At 33.9% G+C, this 23769-nt stretch overlaps 4 protein-coding genes across 6 annotated transcripts; 1 reads left to right on the plus strand and 3 right to left on the minus strand.

Moving 5' to 3' along the window:
• The first annotated feature begins 866 nt into the window (after positions 1 to 866).
• LOC18038257 (PRA1 family protein B4) lies at positions 867 to 1817 on the plus strand. The gene has a single exon (XM_006429430.2). It carries the CDS (start codon positions 1000 to 1002, stop codon positions 1675 to 1677), a length of 678 nt encoding a protein of 225 aa, XP_006429493.1. The 5' UTR covers positions 867 to 999; the 3' UTR covers positions 1678 to 1817.
• A 3411-nt stretch (positions 1818 to 5228) lies between these two features.
• On the minus strand, positions 5229 to 6692 carry LOC18038258 (macrophage migration inhibitory factor homolog). Of its 2 annotated transcripts, XM_006429432.2 has the most exons (4): positions 6493 to 6692; positions 5776 to 5976; positions 5621 to 5679; positions 5229 to 5462 (listed from the first exon to the last, which is right to left on the minus strand). In XM_006429432.2, exons 1-3 carry the CDS (start codon positions 6601 to 6603, stop codon positions 5626 to 5628), a joined length of 366 nt encoding a protein of 121 aa, XP_006429495.1. In that variant the 5' UTR covers positions 6604 to 6692; the 3' UTR covers positions 5229 to 5462; positions 5621 to 5625. The 2 variants fall into 2 exon arrangements, with proteins under 2 accessions (XP_006429495.1, XP_006429494.1); XM_006429431.2 differs by lacking the exon at positions 5621 to 5679.
• Positions 6658 to 9108, minus strand: LOC18039417 (macrophage migration inhibitory factor homolog). The gene is made up of 2 exons (XM_006429433.2): positions 8719 to 9108; positions 6658 to 7963 (listed from the first exon to the last, which is right to left on the minus strand). The coding sequence occupies exons 1-2, from the start codon at positions 8827 to 8829 to the stop codon at positions 7730 to 7732; spliced, it is 345 nt and encodes a 114-aa protein (XP_006429496.1). The 5' UTR covers positions 8830 to 9108; the 3' UTR covers positions 6658 to 7729.
• Positions 9109 to 13393: 4285 nt separating this feature from the next.
• LOC18039418 (kelch-like protein 12) lies at positions 13394 to 19850 on the minus strand. Of its 2 annotated transcripts, XM_006429434.2 has the most exons (11): positions 19617 to 19850; positions 18871 to 18990; positions 18576 to 18754; positions 17767 to 18453; positions 17577 to 17654; positions 16100 to 16424; positions 15816 to 16015; positions 15515 to 15591; positions 14820 to 14921; positions 14165 to 14351; positions 13394 to 14084 (listed from the first exon to the last, which is right to left on the minus strand). In XM_006429434.2, exons 2-11 carry the CDS (start codon positions 18986 to 18988, stop codon positions 13995 to 13997), a joined length of 2043 nt encoding a protein of 680 aa, XP_006429497.1. In that variant the 5' UTR covers positions 18989 to 18990; positions 19617 to 19850; the 3' UTR covers positions 13394 to 13994. The 2 variants fall into 2 exon arrangements, with proteins under 2 accessions (XP_006429497.1, XP_024038195.1); XM_024182427.1 differs by lacking the exons at positions 13394 to 14084; positions 14165 to 14351 and adding an exon at positions 14524 to 14612.
• Between the last annotated feature and the right edge of the window lie 3919 nt (positions 19851 to 23769).

Here is a 23769-nt window from a genome sequence, read left to right on the forward strand (position 1 = left end):
AAAAAAAAAACTGCAGGTCACAACAGTTCATTATTAAATAAAAATGAAAGCAAAATCTCAAATTTAATTGATCTATTATTATAACCGTACGCGTCCATCATGCAAGTTTAGAGAATTATGTAGCCCGCAATGGACGTATTGGGTACTTCGTGGTATCCAGAAAGAAGACGTGCCACAATCTAATTGGTCACAAGATGGAAGTTACCTGGAAATCCTCTATTATTTGAGCCTTTGTAATTTTTACGTTACGTTCCAATTGTTGGCGACACGCTTCCGTAGCCACGAAGTAAATTAAACAAAAACAAAATAAAAGATATTTAGAGTATTACACCGGAGTTCCTAATTTTTCAATTTTTTTTTCAAATAAGGACACAAATTATCCACTTTTTAACAGTTACAATCTGCAAAATGTGTTATAATTTATTTATAGTCCACTAGAACTCTAAATATATATATTTTATAATATAATTTAAAAATAAATAAAAATTAGTTTAAAAAACAACGAGAAAAAAAAGTATAGATGTCAAATTAATATCTTTAACATTAATGGAAATATCAATTTATCATTAAACTACTTAATAGTCAGAAATTATTCATTATTATTAAATAAATCCCTAAATCTATCTAAATAACACAAATACCCTTCTAATTGTTGAATAACATAGCCACATCATCAAAAGTCAAAATTCAAAACTCCCTAAGGTAATCAAATATTTTATCGTTTCTAAAGAGGTCAGGGACATTTTTAATGCAAATGAGCAAACTGTGTGCTCGGTTCGTAAAATATTTAAAACCAGGGATACGAATGCTATTACCCGCTAAAGAAACTGTCGTGAAATGTCGCTCTCGTTCCCCCATCTCTTTCCTTCTCTCCATGTCCACACTCCACACGCTATAATCTATATTCGCTCCTCTTCATCCCACCCTGCCTCAATATCTTTCAATTCATTAGCCACCAAAGAACGATAAGAAAAAGGTAACAATAATAAAATTCCCAAAATGACCTCCGCATCGCCGCCAGTCCTCCCAATCTCCAACTCCCAACCGACCACCACGGCGTCCTCCGCTTCCTCGGTCCAATCCCAACCACCAGTGGCGACCCCGGCTTTCCGCGCCCTAATCAACCACATCTCCGACTCACTCCGTTACGGCTTCGCCCAGCGCCGCCCGTGGGCCGAACTCGCCGACCGATCCGCCTTCTCCAAACCGGAGTCGTTCTCCGAAGCCACCCTCCGCATCCGCAAGAACTACTCCTATTTCCGAGTCAATTACCTCACGGTCGTCGCTGTCGTCATTGCTTTCTCTCTCATCACCAATCCTTTCTCTCTCCTCATGCTCGTCGGACTCCTCGCCTCCTGGATCTTCCTCTACCTCTTCCGCCCCTCCGATCAGCCGCTCGTTGTATTCGGCCGCACGTTCAGCGAGCGCGAGACGCTTGGTGTCTTGATCGTTTTGAGCATCTTCGTCTTTTTCCTCACCAGTGTCGGATCGATCTTGATCTCGGCTGTGATGGTGGGGGCTGGTCTGATTTGTGCTCACGGTGCGTTTAGGGTTCCTGAAGATCTGTTCTTGGACGAACAAGAGCCTTCTGCCAACACCGGATTCTTGTCCTTCATCGGTGGCGCCGCCTCGAATGCCGCCGCCGCCGCCGCACCGGCCGTTTCCGCACGCGTTTGAGGTAGCGGTTTGATTTGTTAATTGAATGATTTCTAGTTTTTTTTGGGGGGGGGGGGTGTTGTTGAAAGCCGGAATAAATTTCAATTTGGACATTTTTGGAAATACGCTTCGTGGATATCAATGAAACTTGTATGGATCTATTAATTTCTTTTTGTTGAAAGTGCAATTAACATGATACATATTGTAATATCGCGTTTTCTTTATACAATAGATGATGATATATGAAGAAGATTTATTCTCAATTCCCATTTCGCATGTTTTGAATGCACAAAGTTCTCAGATTTGTTATTAATCTCAATTTAATTAGTAATTGGGATCTATTATCTTTAGTTAAATCTTGAAAGCTCCAGTTGATTATCTGCTGTTTCTGAACGAGATAGTAGAGGTCAGAGATTCAGATTTATGAGTTTATCTTAGATACATCTATTTGTGTTTATGATTACTATTTTTATTATAGATTTTGAATATTGTTTAATCGGATTATATGAGATCAATGAATCAAAATTTATGTTAAAATATTAACTCAAAAATCTCACCTATATGTATTTAATACATTAATTTTAATTTAAATAATTAAACAATTCTTTGTTGGCTTATGCAATTAACAAGAAGAAAAATCAAGTAATGTTCCAATTACTAGGGATAAGGAATAAACAAATTACGGATAAAACCAAGCTGACTCTTTCTTATTCCTACAATTTGTTTAATTGATACAAATTGTAGATATTTCGATTCCAGCAAACAATGAGGCTATAGCCTCAGTCCGATTAATTCTTAACAAATTAGTATTTGCAATTTGTGAGGGTCGCTCTAGCTATATAAGAAATCGTTGAAATGCCTAGAGATCGGAAAGAACACCAACGGCGAAAGCATTCTGCTGGTCGACACTGACACTGAGAGACAAAAGCTAAGGGAGTGAATGAGATTAGCCCAGTAGTCCTAACCACTGACACTGAGAGACAAAAGCTAAGGGAGTGAATGGGATTAGATAGCTAAGGGAGTGAATGGGATTAGATACACCAGTAGTCCTACTCGTAAATGATGGATACTAGGCGTTAGGTCATAGGTGCTGTATAATATTACAAGTATCATATATTAAAAGTGAAAAATATGCGTTGGACACATTTTTTTTTAATTTTTTATCTTTTATTAAAACGATACGTTATTAATTTTTTGTACTAATAAAATAATTTATTTAGAATTTGTGGAGAGGTTAACAAATTATCAATGTAAGTATTCATAATATATATAAGAGTATATGTAATAAATTATCATATTCATTTTTTAAAAAAAGAAATAACTTAACATTTATATTCGGATATTGAAAAAGAAAAATAAATATTTATTCAAAATTTACTTGAATTTGTGTCCATTCAAATTTTAATAGTATTAAACTGTTTAGTGCTATGGATTTTAAGTTACAACTACTAAATCACACTAACAAAGAGAACTTACGAATTGGTTGATATTTACTCTCATTTAATTAGTAGTGATATTTGATCCCTCAATTTTTCTTAAAATAATAAATAATCATATTTGAAAAAGAATAAAAATGATAATAAAGATAAATAAAGGATAATATGGGATCCATTGAGAGAAAATTTTTGGTTATTTTATTTTATTTTTTAAAATATGAAGAAACGCTGATAAAAGATGAACCTTTTCTGGATAATCAGTGAAGCCCAACATTCAACTAGTGAATTAAGCCCAGGCCATTCCCAGAGGTCCAATAAAAAGTCCAAAAGATTATGCGTAAAATGAGATAACTTTAATTAATTTTTTTTTTCTTCTTCTTTTTTTTTTTTAAAAAAAAAATTTCCTTTTAGTTACGGATGTCAACAGGAAATAATTGAAGACTCAAGTAAGTAATATATTTATTCTAGAAAATCTGGAAGTTAAATGCACAAGTTAAAGAGGGAAATTCTGAATTGATTTTAAATTGTATTGAATACAAAGTTTCACAAGCCTATTTATAGGCTGTTCCTCACCAATTGAAATTAGCCACGTATGAAGATACCTGTTTTAGTTAATTAGCTAAGTTAACTGGCCTAATTGGCTAAGCCGAGGTGATAAAATAATATCTACTATACCACTCCTTGAATATCCACTTCTTTATAATAGCAGTACTTGGGTAATGTAGTTCTCAGTAGATTTAAAGCGACGACTGTTCAATCTAGGAGTTGGTGGAATTTTTATTCCTTGTTTCTTAAATCTATTTGATTATTTCTGATTCACATCAGGGGCTGGTCGGCAGCTTCATGTTCTGATGAAATTGCTTGAATTATGTGATTGTGTTTTTCCTTGGGATCATACTCACATGAATTTTCTTCCGTCAAGGCACTCTTATTAGGTCCCAACTTGTCATGCTAATTTGCTCCAAAACATATTGCCCTCAGGTTTCTGGCTTCTCGGATCTGGTGTGCCGCTCTAACCATTAAAATCGTGATGCATTTTCTCTTGGATTCAAAGTTCTTTTCCTAACAATATGTCTATCCTCCTTCAATAACTGTGTGACAGGTAGAAATTCCAGAAACGATAATACAAACAGGCGCCATAATATTCTCTCTCATTAGTAATCTTATTAAGTACATTTATTTCCTATTATATAAATTATCTTTTTATTATTTTCTTTTATTTATCAACTTCCCTTTTCTTTATTTTGTGCCGATTCAACTATTATTTTTTTTTTAAACGTGAATAAAAATTTTAAACATAACAGCGTCTTAGGAAAGTGTGTTTCACAATAATATTAATCTTGTTCCAAGGCCTCTGCAAGAAACGGGGACTGGAAAACACTATTTTCAACATTCTTTAGCCCCATAAATTTTGAACTTGTTGCATTTTAGATAACTAGATCAAGTAACCTATCACTTGACAATAATATTATGCAAAACAAGATTACCACACCAGTTACTCTTTTAGATTTTGAGAAATGTGGTTCAGCTAATCCAATTATCCACCGGATCATGTCATAATATCTATTTACTAAACTGACTACCAGATTATAGAATGTACTGCTCCTCCTGCATTAGAATCGACCACATAATAACAAACATCAGACCCGAGATCTAGACGAAGTGGTAATAAAAATGCTTTCTAGAACTGCTGCTCAATGTGTTTGTTTGAACATGGTTTTCCAAAAACTCTCAAGTGCAATAGATATATGTAGAGGTGAAGGCCTCTTTTAAGTCTCTGTATAATGCACTGGGTTTGAGAGCACAGGGCTGAGATAGCAAACAGAATGAATCTTGATGAAGTGGCCATATATGGTCACACTAACTCCCAATGACCCATGGCATTATTTTCTCTTACCACGCAAGTAAAATGCAAATGGACAAAACCAATGAGGAGTGAGCGTGCCAAGTAGCTCATAAGACTGACTTGTTATGATATAGGGACTTAGCAAGATGTTTTTGTAACATTTTATGTCATCAAAAAATCCCTCTACATTAACTTCCAATGGTTATTAGCTGACTGACCTCCAAGAGAAGCAGCATTAAAAACTTCTAACCTGACAATAAGTTGCTAGCCTAGGATGATCAAACAGTAGATAACAGATGCAATATTACTCCATAAACCAAACAGTTCCTATTCCACAATATTGTTGGCTAGCACCAACGAGAAGAAAACACATCATAGGAGAAATTACACAATATTCAGCCAATTATTAACATAGTTCTAAAGATTGTAATCACCATATAGATAAGACAATTGTCAGAGTTCATGGCGCCATGCTTTGAGAATAATATCTAGAAGGTGGATCCATTCCATCCAAAGTTTGAACCCTGCCAAATAAACAAAGGATAAGCAATTTTTAGAGTGGCAGCAACTCCCACAAAAGGCCAGTGGTATACAAATGAACAGAAAACAAGCATAAGTCTGATTCTCAAGAAAAGTTGACGAGAGCCATTTTCACAGTTATAAACAGTAAAGATTTATTTACATGATCTAGTGCTGGTGTACAGCATGCAAACACTGTGCATGTTCTCGACTTTGATGGGCCTAAACAAACAGGAAGAATGCAATGAGATGAAACAAGTCATGAGTGCATGGCAACAATCATCCTCAGAGACAAACAAGGAAGTTGAAATGGCTTGCCTTTGTGTCATAAAACTTGATGAAGAATCGTGACTTGGGTACCGACAGCTTCTTTTCAAGAATTGCAGAAATTGCAGCACTCAGCTTCTTGTTCACATCGGGGTTAAGGCCACCAATGGACACCAACTCACCATAAGCTGCCGGATCCTCAGTTCCACCAAAAGACATAGGTACTGATCCCTTCAACACAATCATCACGTACTGCATATCGACCAACAAACATGAAATAGTCAGATAATGACTAATGAAACAACGGCAACACTGAGTGAAAAACATAAACAGAACTACAGACAATTCCTCTTTAGCTTAACAATAGAACTACAGATTCACCAAGTGATGGTTAAGACTTACAAGCAGCCGACCTACATATAGGTTCATAAAATCCATAAAGCATTCTCTGCACTAACATATCCTCTTAATTTGCTCACATTATCATCATCTTGTAAGTTACACGTTGCTTCCTCTAATAGCCATTAAGTATAGACACGCCTCAATTTACAAACCTGAAAAGCTATTAATCACTTAGAATATGTTCGTAACTATTAAAAGCACAGCAACCAAAGTTAACGATTGAACAATCCTAATCACTTATTTTGGTGATTATTATTTTTTTTTAAAAAAAAGTAGCTTGGGCAAACTAATGGTATATAATAATTAACCTAAAATTTGAAATAAATAAAAAAAGAAAATGAAATAGAGAGCGTTGCGTGTACTAACGGCCTCGGGTTTGCCGATGATGTTGGCGACAGTGGAGGTGGCCTCGGAGAGGATGGATGACGTGTCAACGCCATCGAGTTTGACGTTAGTTGAAATGTTCAAGCAAGGCATCTTCTCGAAACTTCCGACGGAAAACCCTACTCTTGTAGCTTCCCTAACCACTCGCTTTCTTTCTTTCTTTCACTGATAGTCGGCGTCTATCCACCAACTCCACAGGCTTACTTATTCAATCGTTAAAAGATTATTAACTGGTCCGTCAAAACGACATAATTGATGAATTTCCCAAAATACCCTTGTTTGCTTTGGAATGAAGAGTGAACAAGCCCAAGGTGTTGGCCCAATTGAATTTCAGCCCAAGGGTACACGAGCGCACACGGCAGACAATTAGCTTTGCGATGAAAAAGTGATGGTGAAATGACGGGAAAATACAGTAATGCGAAGCGACCAAAATCAAAACGACCTTCAAATTTTGAAGTTTGAGACATGACGAGGCGCGGCCTCATCTACACTGCAAGTAACAAGGAGAGAGGACTCTGCCTCACTGTCACTCACTTATTCTAGATTCGACAGGTGTCTATTTTTGTCTCTTGGATCATTATTTTAATTGACTTAAACATCACCCAATACTTTGACAATAATTGCATCTATAACATTTTAATTTTACAACATTACCTCTTCATTCAACCATAAATTTTCTTGAACACTGGATTGTTTCTCCTCAATGTTTAAGAGAAGCCACATGAATGCAGTTTGTTCAAAACGCATATTATTTAAACTTTGAACAGGTCCTGTGGCTGTGGTAAATTGAAAGTGGGCACGGTTGTAATTATAGTGGATATACGGGGTTGGTATTTAAGTCAAATAATAAGACAATAGATGCAAGAAACAAACGAGACAATATCCCGATATAAGATATGAATTGTGAGAAAGATTGGATCTCGAATCCTTATGGGTTTCACGTTTTGGCAGTAGAACAAACCCTCGGAGTTGAAGGCGCGAACAATGAACATTATTGACTTTTACGACTCGATCAAATATAACAACGCGCGCGCCTATTATTAACACCAAGCCGGCCCACGTTCTGTCACTATATATATTTATTTCAAGGGTTAATGCTAAGTTGTATAAATGTAACTTATAATTTTTTATATAAATAGTGAGTGATGTGGGTTCATTCACTATTTATGTGAGAGGATTATAAGTTCTATACACGTAACACGGGGATAATTTCAAGTGATCATAGTTTGGAAGCGGCTTTTGCTTGCCCTGCAGTGGTGTCGTACACTTTGAGGAAGAATCTTTCCTTGCGAATACACAGCCGGGCTTGTAGAATGGAGCCGATTGTGGCAATCAAATTCCTCTTCACTTCTCTGTTGATCCCACCCATCGACACGATCTCAGCATATGCAGCTGGCTCTTTGTTTCCGTTGAAAGATATGGCCACTGATCCCTTAAGAATCACCATCACTAACTGCATAGAATTCAAAGGGAAATTCATTATGGGGGGGTAAATGTCGAAATCTGTACGGTTGATGGGGGCCAAAATATAATAAACACATATGTCTTTGTGTTCGAATTGGAATAAAGCTAGCCTGATGTTTGTTGCAGATAAGAATCACAAACGTATGGCCACATGTTCGGGTCACGTTTTTGGTACGAATGATTTTGACAAATATATTTAATAGATTCTGATTTTTTGAAATGCACCGAATGCGACAACGTTTTAGGGGCAAGTTGAAGGGCGTTTAATATTATTTAAAGTAACTATCTAATGTCAATTTCAAAAAGTAAACCAAAATTATAAAAAGAAAAAACAACCAGATGTCTTTGCTGTCTAGTAGTAAATAGATAATCTGATAATTCCAAAACTACTATGCATTTGCCATGAAGAATAATAATAATAATAATAATAAAAAGTGCATATTAGTAATCTTTTTGCATAAATCAATGATGCTCTTATATAAGAAAAAATAATACAAATTCCCATATATTTCCTTCATATCTTCCCATGATGGATGATACAATACTTATTTTGATTTTAAGAGGACATAAAAAAGAAAAAAAAAACAGAAGCAATAAATCGGTCTTCAAATCTAGAAAAGGTCTATAGGACTTGATCAAGAAATTAAGCTTCCAAAACTAAGTTTATACATGGAAATTAATATAAAAACTTAAAAAAAAAAAAACCAGAAAGAGTGGAGAAAAGAAAAGAGAAGATTAACGTACGTGTTCAGGTCTTCCGATAATCTGAGCAACAGCTCTGGTGGCATCAGCGAAAATGGGATCAACATCAACTCCATCAAGGCTGACGTTTGTGGAGATGTAAAGGCAAGGCATCTTCTTTCTTCTTCTTCTTCTTTTGTTCTGCTATCAAAATTCAAATGACTGGAATCGATAATATCACTAATGGAGATATAAATGAAACGGTTACAATAAAGCTTGGCCAAAAGTAGTGGTGACAGGAACTGATGGGGGGTTCTATATGATAATTGATCCAGGTGAAGCGGGTAGTGGGAAACCGAATTCGATTCGAAGGCAGCAATGAGCCAATGATAGAGATGCTGCGTGCGGCTGTATCGCCAATCTTGGAGCCTAAATGGGCCTATATAACGCACCAACAGTGATGGACAAAGTCCAACTTGGCTTGATTTGGCGTCGATGATGACATCATCATCTTGCAGCTTGTAATTAAAACAGGCCGACAAGACAATTTGTTGCGTTGACGGCGACACGTTTTCAAATGTGGGTCTGCGCTCTGCAAATCTTCCGTAAGGTCACATTAGATATCGGGAGATTGTCGATTTACTTACGCAGTAATTAAGATATACAATTTATTTTTTGTTGTTTTTATAATGATCAATTTTTTTTGATATTATAAATTTATAATATTATTTTTATTTTTATTTTTTATTTTATTTATATTTATTATAAATTAAATAAATCACATGAATAAAAATTAAATAAAAAAATAAGTATTAAAAATAAGAAATATATGTTTTGATATGAGTAAAAAAATTAATAATAAATTTTTTTCTTATACTTATTTATTTTGTAAAAATTTTCTTATAATAAATATATAAGAGAATTATTATAAAATAATAAAAAAATTATTATAAGAAATTTTGAATGACAAATAAATATTTATTATAAGATAAATAATAAAACATTTTGCCTATACTTTTTACATTTAATTTTAAAATATTACACCATGTTTATTATAAGAAAATATTCACAAAATAAATAATTAAAAAAAATTATTATTAATTTTTTCTCATATCAAAACATATATTTCTTATTTTTAGTACTTAATTTTTTTTTAGTTTCTATTCATGTAATTTATAATAAATATAAATAAAAGAGTAGTTGAAAATACGGGTAGTATTGTAAACTTATACTGTCATGGGGGTTTTTGGCCATTATAAAAACAGTAGGAAGGTAACTAGTATATGTTGATTACTGTAAGGGGGAAAGTGGCAATCCCCCTTAAATATTTTTCACATATATTGAAAATATCTCAATTTTGGTCTAATGATTTATCAACGTAGGCTTTAAAATTAGATTTTTAGCTTTTAGTTTGACTCAAACTAAGGGGATTAATTAGGGTGGCTTTTAAGAATAGTTGAAATAAGACGGTCGCTTAAAACTTCATTTTAAGGTCGTCGTCTCATTTTTTTAGTATTTAATTAATAAATATTTTTTAAATTATTTATTGTAAGAAAACTTATTAAACATCTCTTTAATTAATAATTATCATATAATTAAGAGTTATTTTTTAAGAAAATCTACATCTGGTAATCTTATTGTTAAAGAGATATAATTAATGATATTGTTTAACCATTGATTCATTCATTATTAGTTTTTGCGAGAAAAATAGATAATTTCTTTACCTTTTTAGTTTCTTAAAAAAACTTAATTATTTAATATTAAAATCTTTGAATTTGAGTATTCCTTTTAATTTGTATTAAAAACCTTATAATGTAAAAAATAATAGGTGAAAAAAATTTCTTTCTCACTTCTTTATAAAGAAAATAATATGCATTAGTTTTTTTAAAAAAGAAAAAAATTAGTTTCTTAAAATAGAAAATCCATATCTATTATGTGATCATCAATTCATTATCTCAACTTTTTATGTATTACCATATTAAATATTCTATTTAAAAATAATATTGTTCTTAATTATTTATTTGTTTACTTTTGTAAAAATTCTAATAGAAGTTAACTTTTAGGTTCTATTTTTAAAATATTTTACGATGCTCTTGATTATTGTTGGAATTCAAGAATAAAAAATGAAATGAATTTTGAGCTCTTTATAAAAAAAATTATTGTTGGAATTCATAAAATAATTCGTTTAAGGCCGTTAATACTCTAAAACTAACCCTGATGCTAATTATATATTATTTATTTATTTTAAGAATACCCACTTCAGCAAGCTACTAATGATTATCAAGTATCCACTTATTCAGCAGATAATGGCATATATTCCGCAACAACTAGGAATTAAAATCTATTACACCAAAATGCTGGCTGGCTGGGTGGCGGGTGCCCTCTATAATACAAACATTGACAATTTTGTAAAGGGTGAGACTATTTACACTCTAAAAATATTTTGAACACTTATTTACTTAGGACACTCATATTTTTACTTTGTACACTCTTAAAATTCCAAACATACCTTTAAAGCTTCCTCTTTGTTGTTTTTTCATACATTCATAGCATTAAAACACCCAAGTCAAGAATTTCTTATATGCTTTCAATTTTAGTTTAACTGTGGTTCATAAAAGCTCTATCCATTGTACAGTAATTCTTGTCCGAGCTGCAAATTATGCATATTATTATTTTTAGATCTTGAACAACAAAAAACCACTTTTTTTTCTTTTCAGATTCAAAACAATAAGCAATTTATGTCAGGCCTTTAGCAAACAATAACCAATAACTGAGTTTAATAATTGATTTAATATAACTATGCCACATTACTATGAAATTAAGTGGCAGAATTTAATTGAGTTAGAGAGAAAATATGATTAGTATGATTTCTACTACATCATAAAAGTGGAGAACTTGCGAGTCATGATTTCCTTGACAAGAGTGGCGAGTGATTTGATTGAGTTTTAAATATTAACACTAGTTAAAAATTAATAAATTTATGTGATGGAAGGCATTTGTTGTGAATAAAAAATAGGATTTAAAATATTATAGTTACAGTACATATTGCATGGGTTGCATTATATGTTTGTCTAGATTAATTTTTTATTTATTTATACTAAATTGTCCTTATTAGTAAATGACATTATGGGTATATTTGTAATATAAATTTTTTTATAAAATTACAAGTGTTCAAAATATTTTTTAGAGTGCATATAGTCCCACCCTTTTGCAAAATATGAAACCAAAACCCTAAAGCCATATGCGCAGTATAAACAAAATTATTGACTTTCAATATATTTGATTATAAAAAACTACGCGTTCTAGATTTGCAGGAGAGCCACGACTACTTTGCCTCCTAATAACGTTAAAAATTAAAAGGATTTACCACATGCCAAAAAAAAAAGAAGAAGAATTTTTGCTGTATTTTAAGAATTCTTGGCGTGTCAATTTTTTGTTTCTTGTACGGTGTGAAAACACGCATTTGACATGTTTTCAATTTTTCATGAATGGCCAAAAAACAACCGTTCTGAATTCAGCTTACGTTTCTCATTTGATCAAAATCAAAGCATTGTTTGAAACAAATAACGTAATATTTTTTGTTCAAATAATAATACGATGGAAAAAAAAAAGTAACAAAAAACAGCCACAGCAGCCCACGTTCATTCCACAACAACGTGGAGCCTGGCTGCAGATGGTGATGTTTTGTAAATTATCAAAATAGGGCCAATCTTTTTATGGCTACAAAATTAAATCACCAGACACCAACTGAAAAATCATTTTTCAGGTTGGAAAAAAAATACAATTATAATTAAAAAGAAACACCATTTTAATGAATTGGTAGTAATTTTAACCATATAATGTTACACTAATTAGTAGCTACACTTTTAAATGGTTATTGTTCTTAAATTAATAAAATTCAACTTCTTTTTTTTTTTAAAGTTCCTAGTGGTTAGTAAAATATAGCTTTCTTGAATATATACTTTTCAACCACTTTATTAAACTTTTCGGATGAACTAGTTAGTTTTGCTACAACCTTCTTTTCGTTTTTTTTTTTTTTTTTTTTTTTCTGTTTTCCTTATTACTTTATTTGTAACTCTTAGAGAGGGGGTTACAAAATTAAGTTTAGAGGGAACAACTTCATAATAAATTCAAAATAAAATATCACAACTTTAATTTGAGAGACATTTTAATTAAGCCTATAAAAATAAGAACTAAAACTGTTGAACTCATGAATCTATAGAAGTATTTAAATTAAATTCACAAGACGGCAACTTAAATAATAGATATAATTTTAGTGTTTTTTGTTTTTTTTAATCAAGTGGAGTTGCCTAATAATACTTCCTCCGTCCTTAACTAATTCTTCTTCAAATAAACTTGTATGACGATTGCATATGATAAGATTCAAGTATACGTTATCATATCTCTATCATGTGCATACTTTTTTAAATGAATAAAAAATAAGCACAAATTTGTACGATCCATTTTTGTTATTACCCGGCTTCCACCAAATCCATGAACAAGGTTTGAACCATCCAAGACTCGACAGAATATGAAACATGTGATTTTAGTACAATAAAATTTTTAAGAAATTGCAATTGTAATAACTTTCCGTAAAGCAATGAAAGTAAACCCGTAAACCTTTGATTTACATCATGCAAAACTCATTTAAAGTTAACTACATGCGATGATTTTGGATGCAAAGACAGCGTACAGAATTTTTAATATACTTATGATAATTATATATCGGAAATGTAGCATAATTATTATAAAAATTAGCATTTTGATCTCAGATCTGCCCTTGAGTTAAAACGGTGCGTTTAATTGCTTAAATACATGGCTGAAATAAAGCCGTCTTCTTAGAAAATAAGAACCTGTTGCTCTTCGACATTCTAGAAGCCAAGAAGAGCTTCCAGAATTTCAAAGCTCAGCATGTAGGGAGGACTTGTAATAATTTAGCTCATGACCTAGCTAAGTTAGCTCTTAGGAAGTCGGAATCATGTATATGGCTGAATGAATTTCCAGTTGAAATCTTGTATTTGTTCTCTTCTTGAGGCAATGAAAGGAGTACTTTCTTTTCAAAAAAAAAAGAACCTGTTGCTCCAGGATCGCCTACTCAACCGTCACTCCACATCAAAATATAAGAACTTGTAGCAAAATTTGCAAGGGTGAGTTTTGTCCAGAAATGTACTGCAAAATGGCTCGTACTCTATACAGAGCTATAACTAGTCAAGGCTGTGCGATTTAAGACCAAACTTTTTTTCAAAATTTCACTTGCTCGCTATCCAGTTGTTAGTTGATTAAGATTAAACATTCACATCCCAGCCTGTACATACCTTCATCAAAGTCGCTTTCCATGACTATACGGTCACCACCGACATGAAGCATCTTTTCCCGATCGCTCTTGAGTTAATTTCTTCCCAGCCTTGGCCCTCCTTAAAACGTTCCACCTGTTATCATATAATTGATGAGTAAGCCTGATGCCCCTAAATTTTACACCAAGAGGGAACTGTGGCAAAAGATAAGGTACCGTGTCTACAATCTCAGAACCATTTTTCACCCCACCAATCACATATATGGCCTCTTTGACAACAGCAGCACCCAAATAGCCCCTGGAGAGTTTCATTGGTTCCCCACTCATCCACGATCCAAGACGTGGATCATAAACCTCGATGCTTGGAACCATTGCACTACCATCAAAACCACCCAGTGCATATCTACAAAGTAAATTCAAATTAAGTACTTCATAAATGCATAGAATCTGGATGTTAGAAATAAGCATAAGAAATGGAATCTTGTGCTAGTCCCCTCGGTCATTACCATGTCAATCTGAAGCTCCACTAAAAAAAAAAGATTCATCTTTACTTGTGCAAAAATTTTAGGTCACATCCAATATTGTGCACGGGGGGAGAAAGAGTAGGGGAGAGGGTTGTGCTCGTCCGTTGTGACTTATGCTAAACTTTGATCATATTGCAACACTGTCTTCACATGAAAAACTTAAATTATCCATACAAGTTCCTAGACATAAAACTTGAAAATGCACCTAATATTGGATATTCTAGTATCAAAATGAATATATGACATGTAATTTACGGACCATATCGTACTCATTCTATGATAGCATGCACAGGTCATATAAGTGACATTGAAGTGGAAAAATGAGACAAATCAATAAATGAACTTACAGCTTTCCATTAAGAACAGCCAAAGAGTGGCATCCCCGTCTTCTGTTCATGTTTGCAATTTTGGTCCAATAATGCTCTCTGGGGTCAAATCTTTCTGCAGAACTGAGGTAGCAGAAAAATAAAAGGTATCATCAAAAGTATCATGCCAGTAAAATCAGCTATACTATCAAACCAACCGTGCAGCAACTATTTCTGACTTCTGTTAGTATCAGATGATGGCTCTTATGTTCTGTAAGTTTAACATTTGTCCGAAAAAGCTTAAGGGATGAAAAAATCAGCACCACTGGGTCTAGGTATTAAGTGCTATCCAAGTCCATTCTAGGCTTAAATATCACCAAGATCTATGATTTCCTTAAAAATCATAGAAAAAGTTTGAGCTTGTGCATACTTTTATTCATATAGGTATTTATTCATAAACAAACATATTTAAAAATGTCAAATCTTTCCTTGTACATAAACAAACGTATTTATTCAAATAGGTATGCATGTGTATAATTAAAAATGTATATGTCTGCAGAATCATATCTATTAGGCATATCGAGATCCCAAAAACTATAATAAGTGATAATCCTATATTTTGAATTCTTTTCCAGTTCTTCAGATGACACATACAAATTTAATTGTGCATGCAACTATGTTGCATCTAAAAAGATAAAGAAAAGATACATAAGAGTACAAAATGGCAGGTATCTTACTTCATATATTCATTTCCATCATAACCCCCGGTAGCATAAAGCACGCCATTAAGTTCCGCTGCAGCAAGGGCAAATCGCTGAAAGACAAATGAAGGACATCATGGACTTGGTGTTAGTAACCCCACATGTGATGTACACCTCACAAGGTGGCATAACATAAAAGCCAACAGAAACAGGAACAGCTTTATGAAAAAAAACTCAAGAGAGGCTCTCAACATGTAAATTAATTTCCCCTCCACAAGCCACTGTAACCTTAAAAGTGGATTCACTTGATAGATACAAAGCAAGCAAAAAATTTTACCTTTTGAAGCATTGACCGTGTACGAATCCATTTACCAATGTCCAAATCAAGCATTTCAACATCCGAAAAGCACTCTAATCCATTTCCACCACCAATTGCAAATATTTTGTTATCTATAGTAGCTCCAGCTAAGCTTCCCTTAGTCCCATTCAATGAAGGGCGTGAGGTCCATTCATCATTCGCCGGGCTGTATGATTCAACTTACAAAAAATATAATAAAAATATTAGTGATTAATTAATCCTGCTAATCATACTCTTTTCAGGAGTTTAGTAAGACTTAATACCTGTATTATGCCATGAATTCCCATCTCCACCACCAAAGATGTAAAGCTCACCATTTAACATAGCAGCTGAAGCATATGAACGTGCAGAGCTCATTGGCTTCAAAGTTTTTATCACATCACATGAGGGAAGATATAACTCTAATGTTGATAGCCATGAGTCACCATCACATCCACCTACCAGATATATTGACTCAGAAGGATCTAAATGCAGCTCATCTGAGGACTCAAGAAGCTTTTCATACATGCACTCCTTGGTATCACTATTTGGAGATTGTACCATCAAACAATGTTCTTTCAACCGCTGGATTTCAGCTTCTGCATCAACCTGAAATGTCAGGATCAATTTTATTCATTTAATTGCATCGAGTAGAGAAATGAAAAACAATCTATGCACTGTTTCCCACAAACTGTAGGTGCACCAAAATATATTCAAAGGATGAAAAGCAAAACTGAAGCACAGGGCAATTGACAAAAGGTTTGTTTACACAGTAATTAACTGCAGAATTCTTCCCTGAAGAAAACAAATAAATCAATCTTCAATGAAGAAAAGAGCAAAGGACCTTTGTAATTTATCATTAGAGAAATACATAATAGCTTCGATTTTACAATGACACTGATTGCGTTCAAAGAATTAGTAATGGCATACACTTAACCCTCTAAATAAAAAATGGAGAAGCACAGAATTTTATTTTGTCATTTTCCTAGAAAAAAAGGGAGGGTGGAATTAAGAAAGGATCATTCAACTGCTCAGACAATTGTTTCTATTGCTTTCCACTTATAATCAACCTTACCAAAGCACCTATGACTATGATATTTTGACCATCACTCCGATGGTGACTCACTAAAATTTTCATAGGCCTGAATTCGATATTGCTTATCACTATAGGTGTTCTGCTATGCATTACTCAGACTCCTGTAGATATTTCTTTATTATTTTATGGGATTTATCATTGAAGAATCATACACTACCATTTACAATTCTCAATGGTAAAAAAAGGGAAAAAAAAAAAATTGGATTACATCAAGAATATCTTTTAATGATGAAAACAAAATCCTTTAAACATCCAGAGGAAACTATATAGCTCCAATATGTTTGAATATATCAGTCTATACAATGGGCATTATTAAAAAAAAAAAAAAATTCCAGGCATCATCACCTATTGCAACGACAATCAAAGCCATCTTTCATAAGTCTGCCAGCAGAATCTGTACCCAAACTTAATTTGATGACACCAAGGACTTAAACAGCCCACATACAATGGTTTTGTTCCTTCAAACTTAAATTAAAGCCACATATAGCCATTCAATTTCCATAGGATGACCAACATATGGTAAATGCATACTGTTACATACAGCAAAAAGAGATGAGGTGAAAAGAAAATGCTAATTGGTAATGGCTTAAATGATTTATAAAAGATGGATGAAACAGTTAGGAAGATCGCAGAGATCAAAGTCTGAGGAAATGGCAAAGGAATACCAGCTTCTGCTCCAACTCTTTCGTCTTCAGAGTTTGTTCTGTTTTAAATGCCTTCAGTTCTGCCACCTCTTTGATCAACTAGATAAAGTAACAGACAATGTTGTTAAGACCAGATATATAATATTAATAAATAAAAAAAGACTTTTGATGGGAAGTTAAAGGACATATAAAGGTGGATATCATCAACTACCTCATTTATGATGGACTGACAACGAGACGACGAGCAAGTTTCAATCTTCTCTTCTGAGCTCATCTGTTCACCAATAAAACTACAGTGCCTATCGCCCCCAGTAGCAAGTTCATTTTCATAATCAGTTGAAGAAAAGTCTTGATGTTCATGGTTAATTGCCAATTCTTTAAGTGCCATGAGTATGAGGCTTTTCTCATCTTGATCAACATCCTTCATATCTAAATGAGATTCCAATGGTCGGTCGTCTCCATCTAAGCTACCGGAATCTCTAGAAACTGACTTACTACTCCCATGATTAGACTGCCCAATTTCCAAAGCAGATGGCCTATGCCATTCATCTTCCTCTCTTTCTCCATTTACAGATAAAGCAGAATCCGAAGAATTTGAAGTGCAACTAGAGAGCTTAGCAAGCTCATCCTCTGAACCAAGCAGCTTAAACCTATTATCTTCCTCCATTCTGTTCCTTTTCAGAAGAGGTAAGAAAATTGTTCTCTGGTTTTCTCTATTCTGTGGTACACAAGCTCTTGGTGCAATGGCCATAGATGACAAAAGGGCGATCAGCTTGCTTGCTTGAGAATGATCTAGCTCGAACCAGAAATGATGAGGAGTGTAATAATTAGCAGCAATTATTGGTTTGAACTTTTCTTCATTCAAAGGTTGGCACTGCATCCGCACACGAATCTGAACCTTTATAAACAAAGTAGCATAATATCAGCACAAGAACCTCTCTTGATGAAACATTATGTCTCAGACAGTTAGAAATAACCATAAAAAACAGGAAGATTGGAAAAGAAAACTTTATGTAGTACCTGTGCCGGGTATGATGTTCTCTCTGAACCATCAGTCCAACCATATGGATTAATGTTCATCATGCCGGGGCTAGCAGCTTCAAATATTCCATGAAGTTTTCTATCAGTGTAGTTGAATAGAAACAGCGGTAGGCCAGGATCAACTTTCCTCACGTATAAGAAGTGTTGAGCAGGTAAGCCTGTTGAAATTCAACACAAAACCCGTAAGTTATTGGTCAAGATACTAGCAACAAATGCAAAACCAACAATTGAAACGCTGCTAGAAACAAATTCACAGGATGCACGAATAACTGACCAAATAGTTGTTTAGCCAAACATTCTTTGATGGTACTCTTCTTGCAACCAAATATGACACCACCAAGGTAGCTCTTTTGCAGGTTTCTAGAAGAAACATGACTATTACTCACAGCCATTTCTGTCATCGGAAAACAGGGAAAAAAAACTACATAAAACTTCATAATCATGAATTTCAAACGAAATCTTAAAACTGCAAATAAGTAAACAAACAATATAAACAAGAAACAACAAATTCATAAAAAAAGCATGTTCAATTGACGATAACAGTGTATCACAGCAAACATTAGAAAGACAAGAACATAAAATAAATGGTTGGAGAACTAGGCATTGTTAATCAACACAAACATCAAACACGGCAGACTGTTATTTCAGAAGCAAAATTGAATCACAAACACGCTCATAGTCATACACATAAACGTTTATAGCTACAGTTCTAAGATCTGAAGGGAAATTCACAGTTACCATCTAACAAACCAAAAGAGGAATAATAGCTAAAAATAAATAAAAATACAACACCGTAAGATATAATGTATGTGATTTAAAAGAGCAGCATAATAACATCGTCACAAAATTATCCAACCAAATATGACAAAACACAATGATACCAAACCTAGAGGAAGAAGAAGATTACGGTTCAGAGATTAAAAACAGAGACAAAAGATTTAAGTAATAAAATAAAAGCAAACACACGGCTAGTTCGAAGTAGAAAGATGATGATGACAATAAAGTTGAAAGCAAACCGACATTGCAGAATCAATTTGAAATTCTAACGCCACCGAATGAACTGAATGTCTAGAATCTTAAGTCATCAGTGAACTTGATCGAATCAAAGTCATCAAAATCGCTCTGATGGAATCAAACGGTTCGTGTGAGCCACTTAGTGCTTCGTGTTTGTGATTTTGTGCGTGTGTGCGTGCATATATTTGGTTTTTAGTGAATAGAAACAAATGAAAAGAGACTAAAGATGAAGAGAGAGAGAGAGAGGGACGGGGGGAGGGGTTTATTTATGAGAAGGGAAACGGAGAGGCAATGGCGAGTACAGTCACAAGAAGCGCGAAGTGGAGCAAAATCAGAGTGATAGTGGGACGCTGCACGTAGGGCGCATTTTAGCAATTCGCTAAAATTGAAAATAATATGTTTTTTTTTCCCAAATGGGAAAAAATCGGAGACTCTCTCTCCATAGGCGCGTGCTAGTGGTCGATCGAAATGTAAAATGCTTTCTTCATTTTAAATTAAAAAAAGAACCAGTTCTATTACACCAGGACCGCGTTGATGGTTGATACACTGATGATGTGAAATTGGCTGTTTTCCTTTTTTTTTTTTAATAATAAAATTGCCTGTTTCTTAAAAATAGTAAATTCTAAATGGTCTTTTAATTGTATCAAAATAGGGTAATTGTGAGGCTGCACACCACGCGCATTTTAGTGGCTGAAATATATTAAAAAAATGCGTATTGTTTAAAATTAATAAATGCGTGATTTCTTAAATTAACAGAATCTCTCTCTTTTTCTTTTTCTTTTTTTAATGACTAAATTAGCAAATCTTAGTTGTACACTATCAGCGTGTATAAACAAAAGGCTTCTGTTTAGAGATTTTTTTTTTCTTTTTTGGGGGGAGGGGAATCCAAGCACCATGACTCATTTTATCTCGTCTCAATTTTACCTTTTTAAGCTTGTAAAAATTCTTGATGAAAATTAGACTAAACCGCCATGTTTAAGACATGGACTTATGTGTCATTGTACAAAGGTTCAAACTTTCAAATCGTTCGGAGTGTGTGATGCAGAGAGGTTAGCAAGTGGCCCATGGCAGAAATGTCATGTGAATTGTGAGTGAGTTACTGAAGCATACGATAAGATCAAATGTGATCGTTCAATTCTTCAACGTTTGTGAAAATGTAGATAAATCATGTGAAATTGAGTTAGATACTTATTGAATGAATGTATATGGGTGTATCATAAAAAAAAAATAATGAAAGTTAAAATTAAATGAGCGTGGTATTTTATCCCAAAACAATGAATGTAACAAATGTTTTTGCAACCAATGGGTCTTTGGTCCAATGGGAGAACCCTTGCACTCATTATTCTAAGTATTTATGGGGCTTATTTACAATCCTTCCTCAATTATCAAATAATTGAGTGGGGCCAGTCTATTCCTCACGAAATGTGAGTAGAGTGGACAACCTTCGAATATTTGAGAAGGTTTGAAGAATTTGGGCAGCACTTCACAGGAGTACATGCCACGAAGAAGGTCCCATAGAGTTGAGAGTGACAGCAAATTACATTTATAGTAATAGGCGCATTTGAACAAGGAGCCAATTGAGCCCACTTCCCTTCACAATTGGATCCAACGATTCAATTTGCTACATTCCAAATTCGATTCAGAAAGAAGAGAAAGGGTTACCTGCCAAAAAAAAAACAGTAAAGGATGCATATGGTCCAAGTTTTTTTATAATTAACTAATTTTAGTGGGGTATGGACCATTTACAACGTGATAACTCATATAAGTTTGTTATTAAAAAAAAAAGCACTTCATTAATCTATTTTAAATTTAAAAAATTCTCATATTTGTGTTTCTTTTTAGAAATTTAAAACTATGTCGTCTTGTATAAAGTTTTGAAAAAAATAAAAATAAAAAAAAAATAAAAAAGCAATTTGCACTTCCACTTCCAATCACATCATCTCCTTGCTTTTGCGTTATAGATACACAAACAAAGAAAAAGCAATAAATGTAATTGAGAGTGGGTATTTATAATGGAACTAGAGATGGCCAACGGGCCGTGCCATGTCGGCCCAGGCCCATCAAAGAAAGCCCACGCGTACTCGTGCTCGTGCCGTGCTCACTATTCATTTCGTGTCGTGTCGTGCTGGCCCAGGTCCATCAAAGGAAGCTCATGCATGCTCGTGCTCGTGCCGTGCTCACTATTCATTTCGTGCCGTGTCGTGTCGGCCCAGGCCCATCAAAGGAAGCCCACGCGTACTCGTGCTCGTGCCGTGCTCACTATTCATTTCGTGTCGTGTCGTGCCGGCCCAGGCCCATCAAAGGAAGCTCATGCATGCTCGTGCTCGTGCCGTGCTCACTATTCATTTCGTGTCGTGTCGTGTCGGCCCAGGCCCATCAAAGGAAGCTCATGCATGCTCGTGCTCGTGTCGTGCTCACTATTCATTTCGTGCCGTGCCGTGCCGGCCCAAGCTCATCAAAGGAAGCCCACGCGTGCTCGTGCTCGTGTCGTGCCGTGCTCACTATTCATTTCGTGCCGTGCTGTGTCGTGCCAACCCAGCACACGTGCCGTGCCCACACGTGCTCGTGCCCACTCGTGCCGTGCCTAGGAAAAATAGCGCACTAAGCGTTTTTTTTTCTTTTTTTTAAGAGCGTATGCCAAGTTGTTGTCTTATTTTTTTCAAGCTTATGTATTTTTTTTGGATCCATATGCCTTTATTTTAATTTAATAGAATAAAAAATTCAAAACTCAAGTCCATATTCAATAATAATAAATTAATAATAAAAAGAGAATATAATATTAGTTGCTAAGTTTGACTCTATGGTATTAGAATTCTTTTTTAGCACATAACAATAACAATAATAATAATTTTTTTAAGGGTTAACTTAATTGTTAACTTGGAATTACGTAGAGTCATATATCATAATTTATAATAATATTAATACATATTTATAAAATCATTACATTTATAATTTTATTTATTAAAATCATGATATCAATTATTTATTTAATAAATTATAAACATAAATCAATTATAATTTTTTTGAAACTAAGAATTAAATAAATTTAAAAAACTTGAACCAATATAAGATATTAAAAGATTCAATTTCAAGTTATTTATAAAATCATAAAATTTTAACTTTACTTTCATTAAAAAATGAAACGTGCTTATTGCGTACTTTTTCGCATGCCGTGCTTTTAAGGCCTGTGTGCCTAAAATCTAAACCCGGCACGACCCACGTGCGTGCCGCGTGCTCTATCGAGACGTGCTCGTGCCGTGCCCGTGCCGTGCCTCGTGCCGTCCGGCCCATTGGCCACCTTTAAATGGAACATGAATAGACGTTTGGACCAATCAATTTATCAATTATAGCTCCAAATATCCAATTTTAGTAAAGTTTTAAACGCATCAAACTACTCCATATTGGGATAAAAAATTTACATCTTGATCCCATAAACATATACATAATAAATTAAGAAGTATTTTTAATTATTATTACTCAATTCATAAGAAATTATTAGATAGAATAGTAAACATCTAGTGATCAAGGATACACATGTTATGATACGATGTATTTTTTTAATAAATTCTTTTTTCTAATTATTATAAAATCGCACTAAATGATGGGAGGAGTTTGCAAAGTGGAGGGAATTAAATTTAATATGATATTTAGAGTCCTTTAACCGAAGTATGCATGCTTGCATTTATATATTACACAAAATGAATCAACATCTGCTCTTGGTATGAACTTTTACAAAGTTGTACATAAATATTAATAATAATTATAATAAGAGAATTATGCCTTGACCCTACATTGCCAATATCAGTAACAAGCTCACATAAATAGATTTTTATTTTTATTTGTTTTCAAGAAAATAAGTTCAGAATTTACCTAAACATTTGTGTACGACGTTTATATACAGGCGCATCAAATCAAAATTTACAATGTACATATGTCGAAACTTGAGAATTCTCAATTATAATATATATAATTGATGAAATAAATGTAAAATAATGATGAAAGAGATCTGAAATCGTTCTCAAATGGAGAAAATAGGGAACCTTTCACTAATCACTAATAATCCCATTGAATCCTGCGTTGGTCCACCAGTACTGAGATGAAAGAACATGTAATGGCAAGATTTGATTTCTATAGTCATTATCTATAGCAAATTAGCAAT

The sequence above is a fragment of the Citrus clementina genome, unplaced genomic scaffold, assembly GCF_000493195.1.
Source record: "Citrus clementina cultivar Clemenules unplaced genomic scaffold, Citrus_clementina_v1.0 scaffold_6, whole genome shotgun sequence".
NCBI lineage: Eukaryota > Viridiplantae > Streptophyta > Magnoliopsida > Sapindales > Rutaceae > Citrus > Citrus x clementina.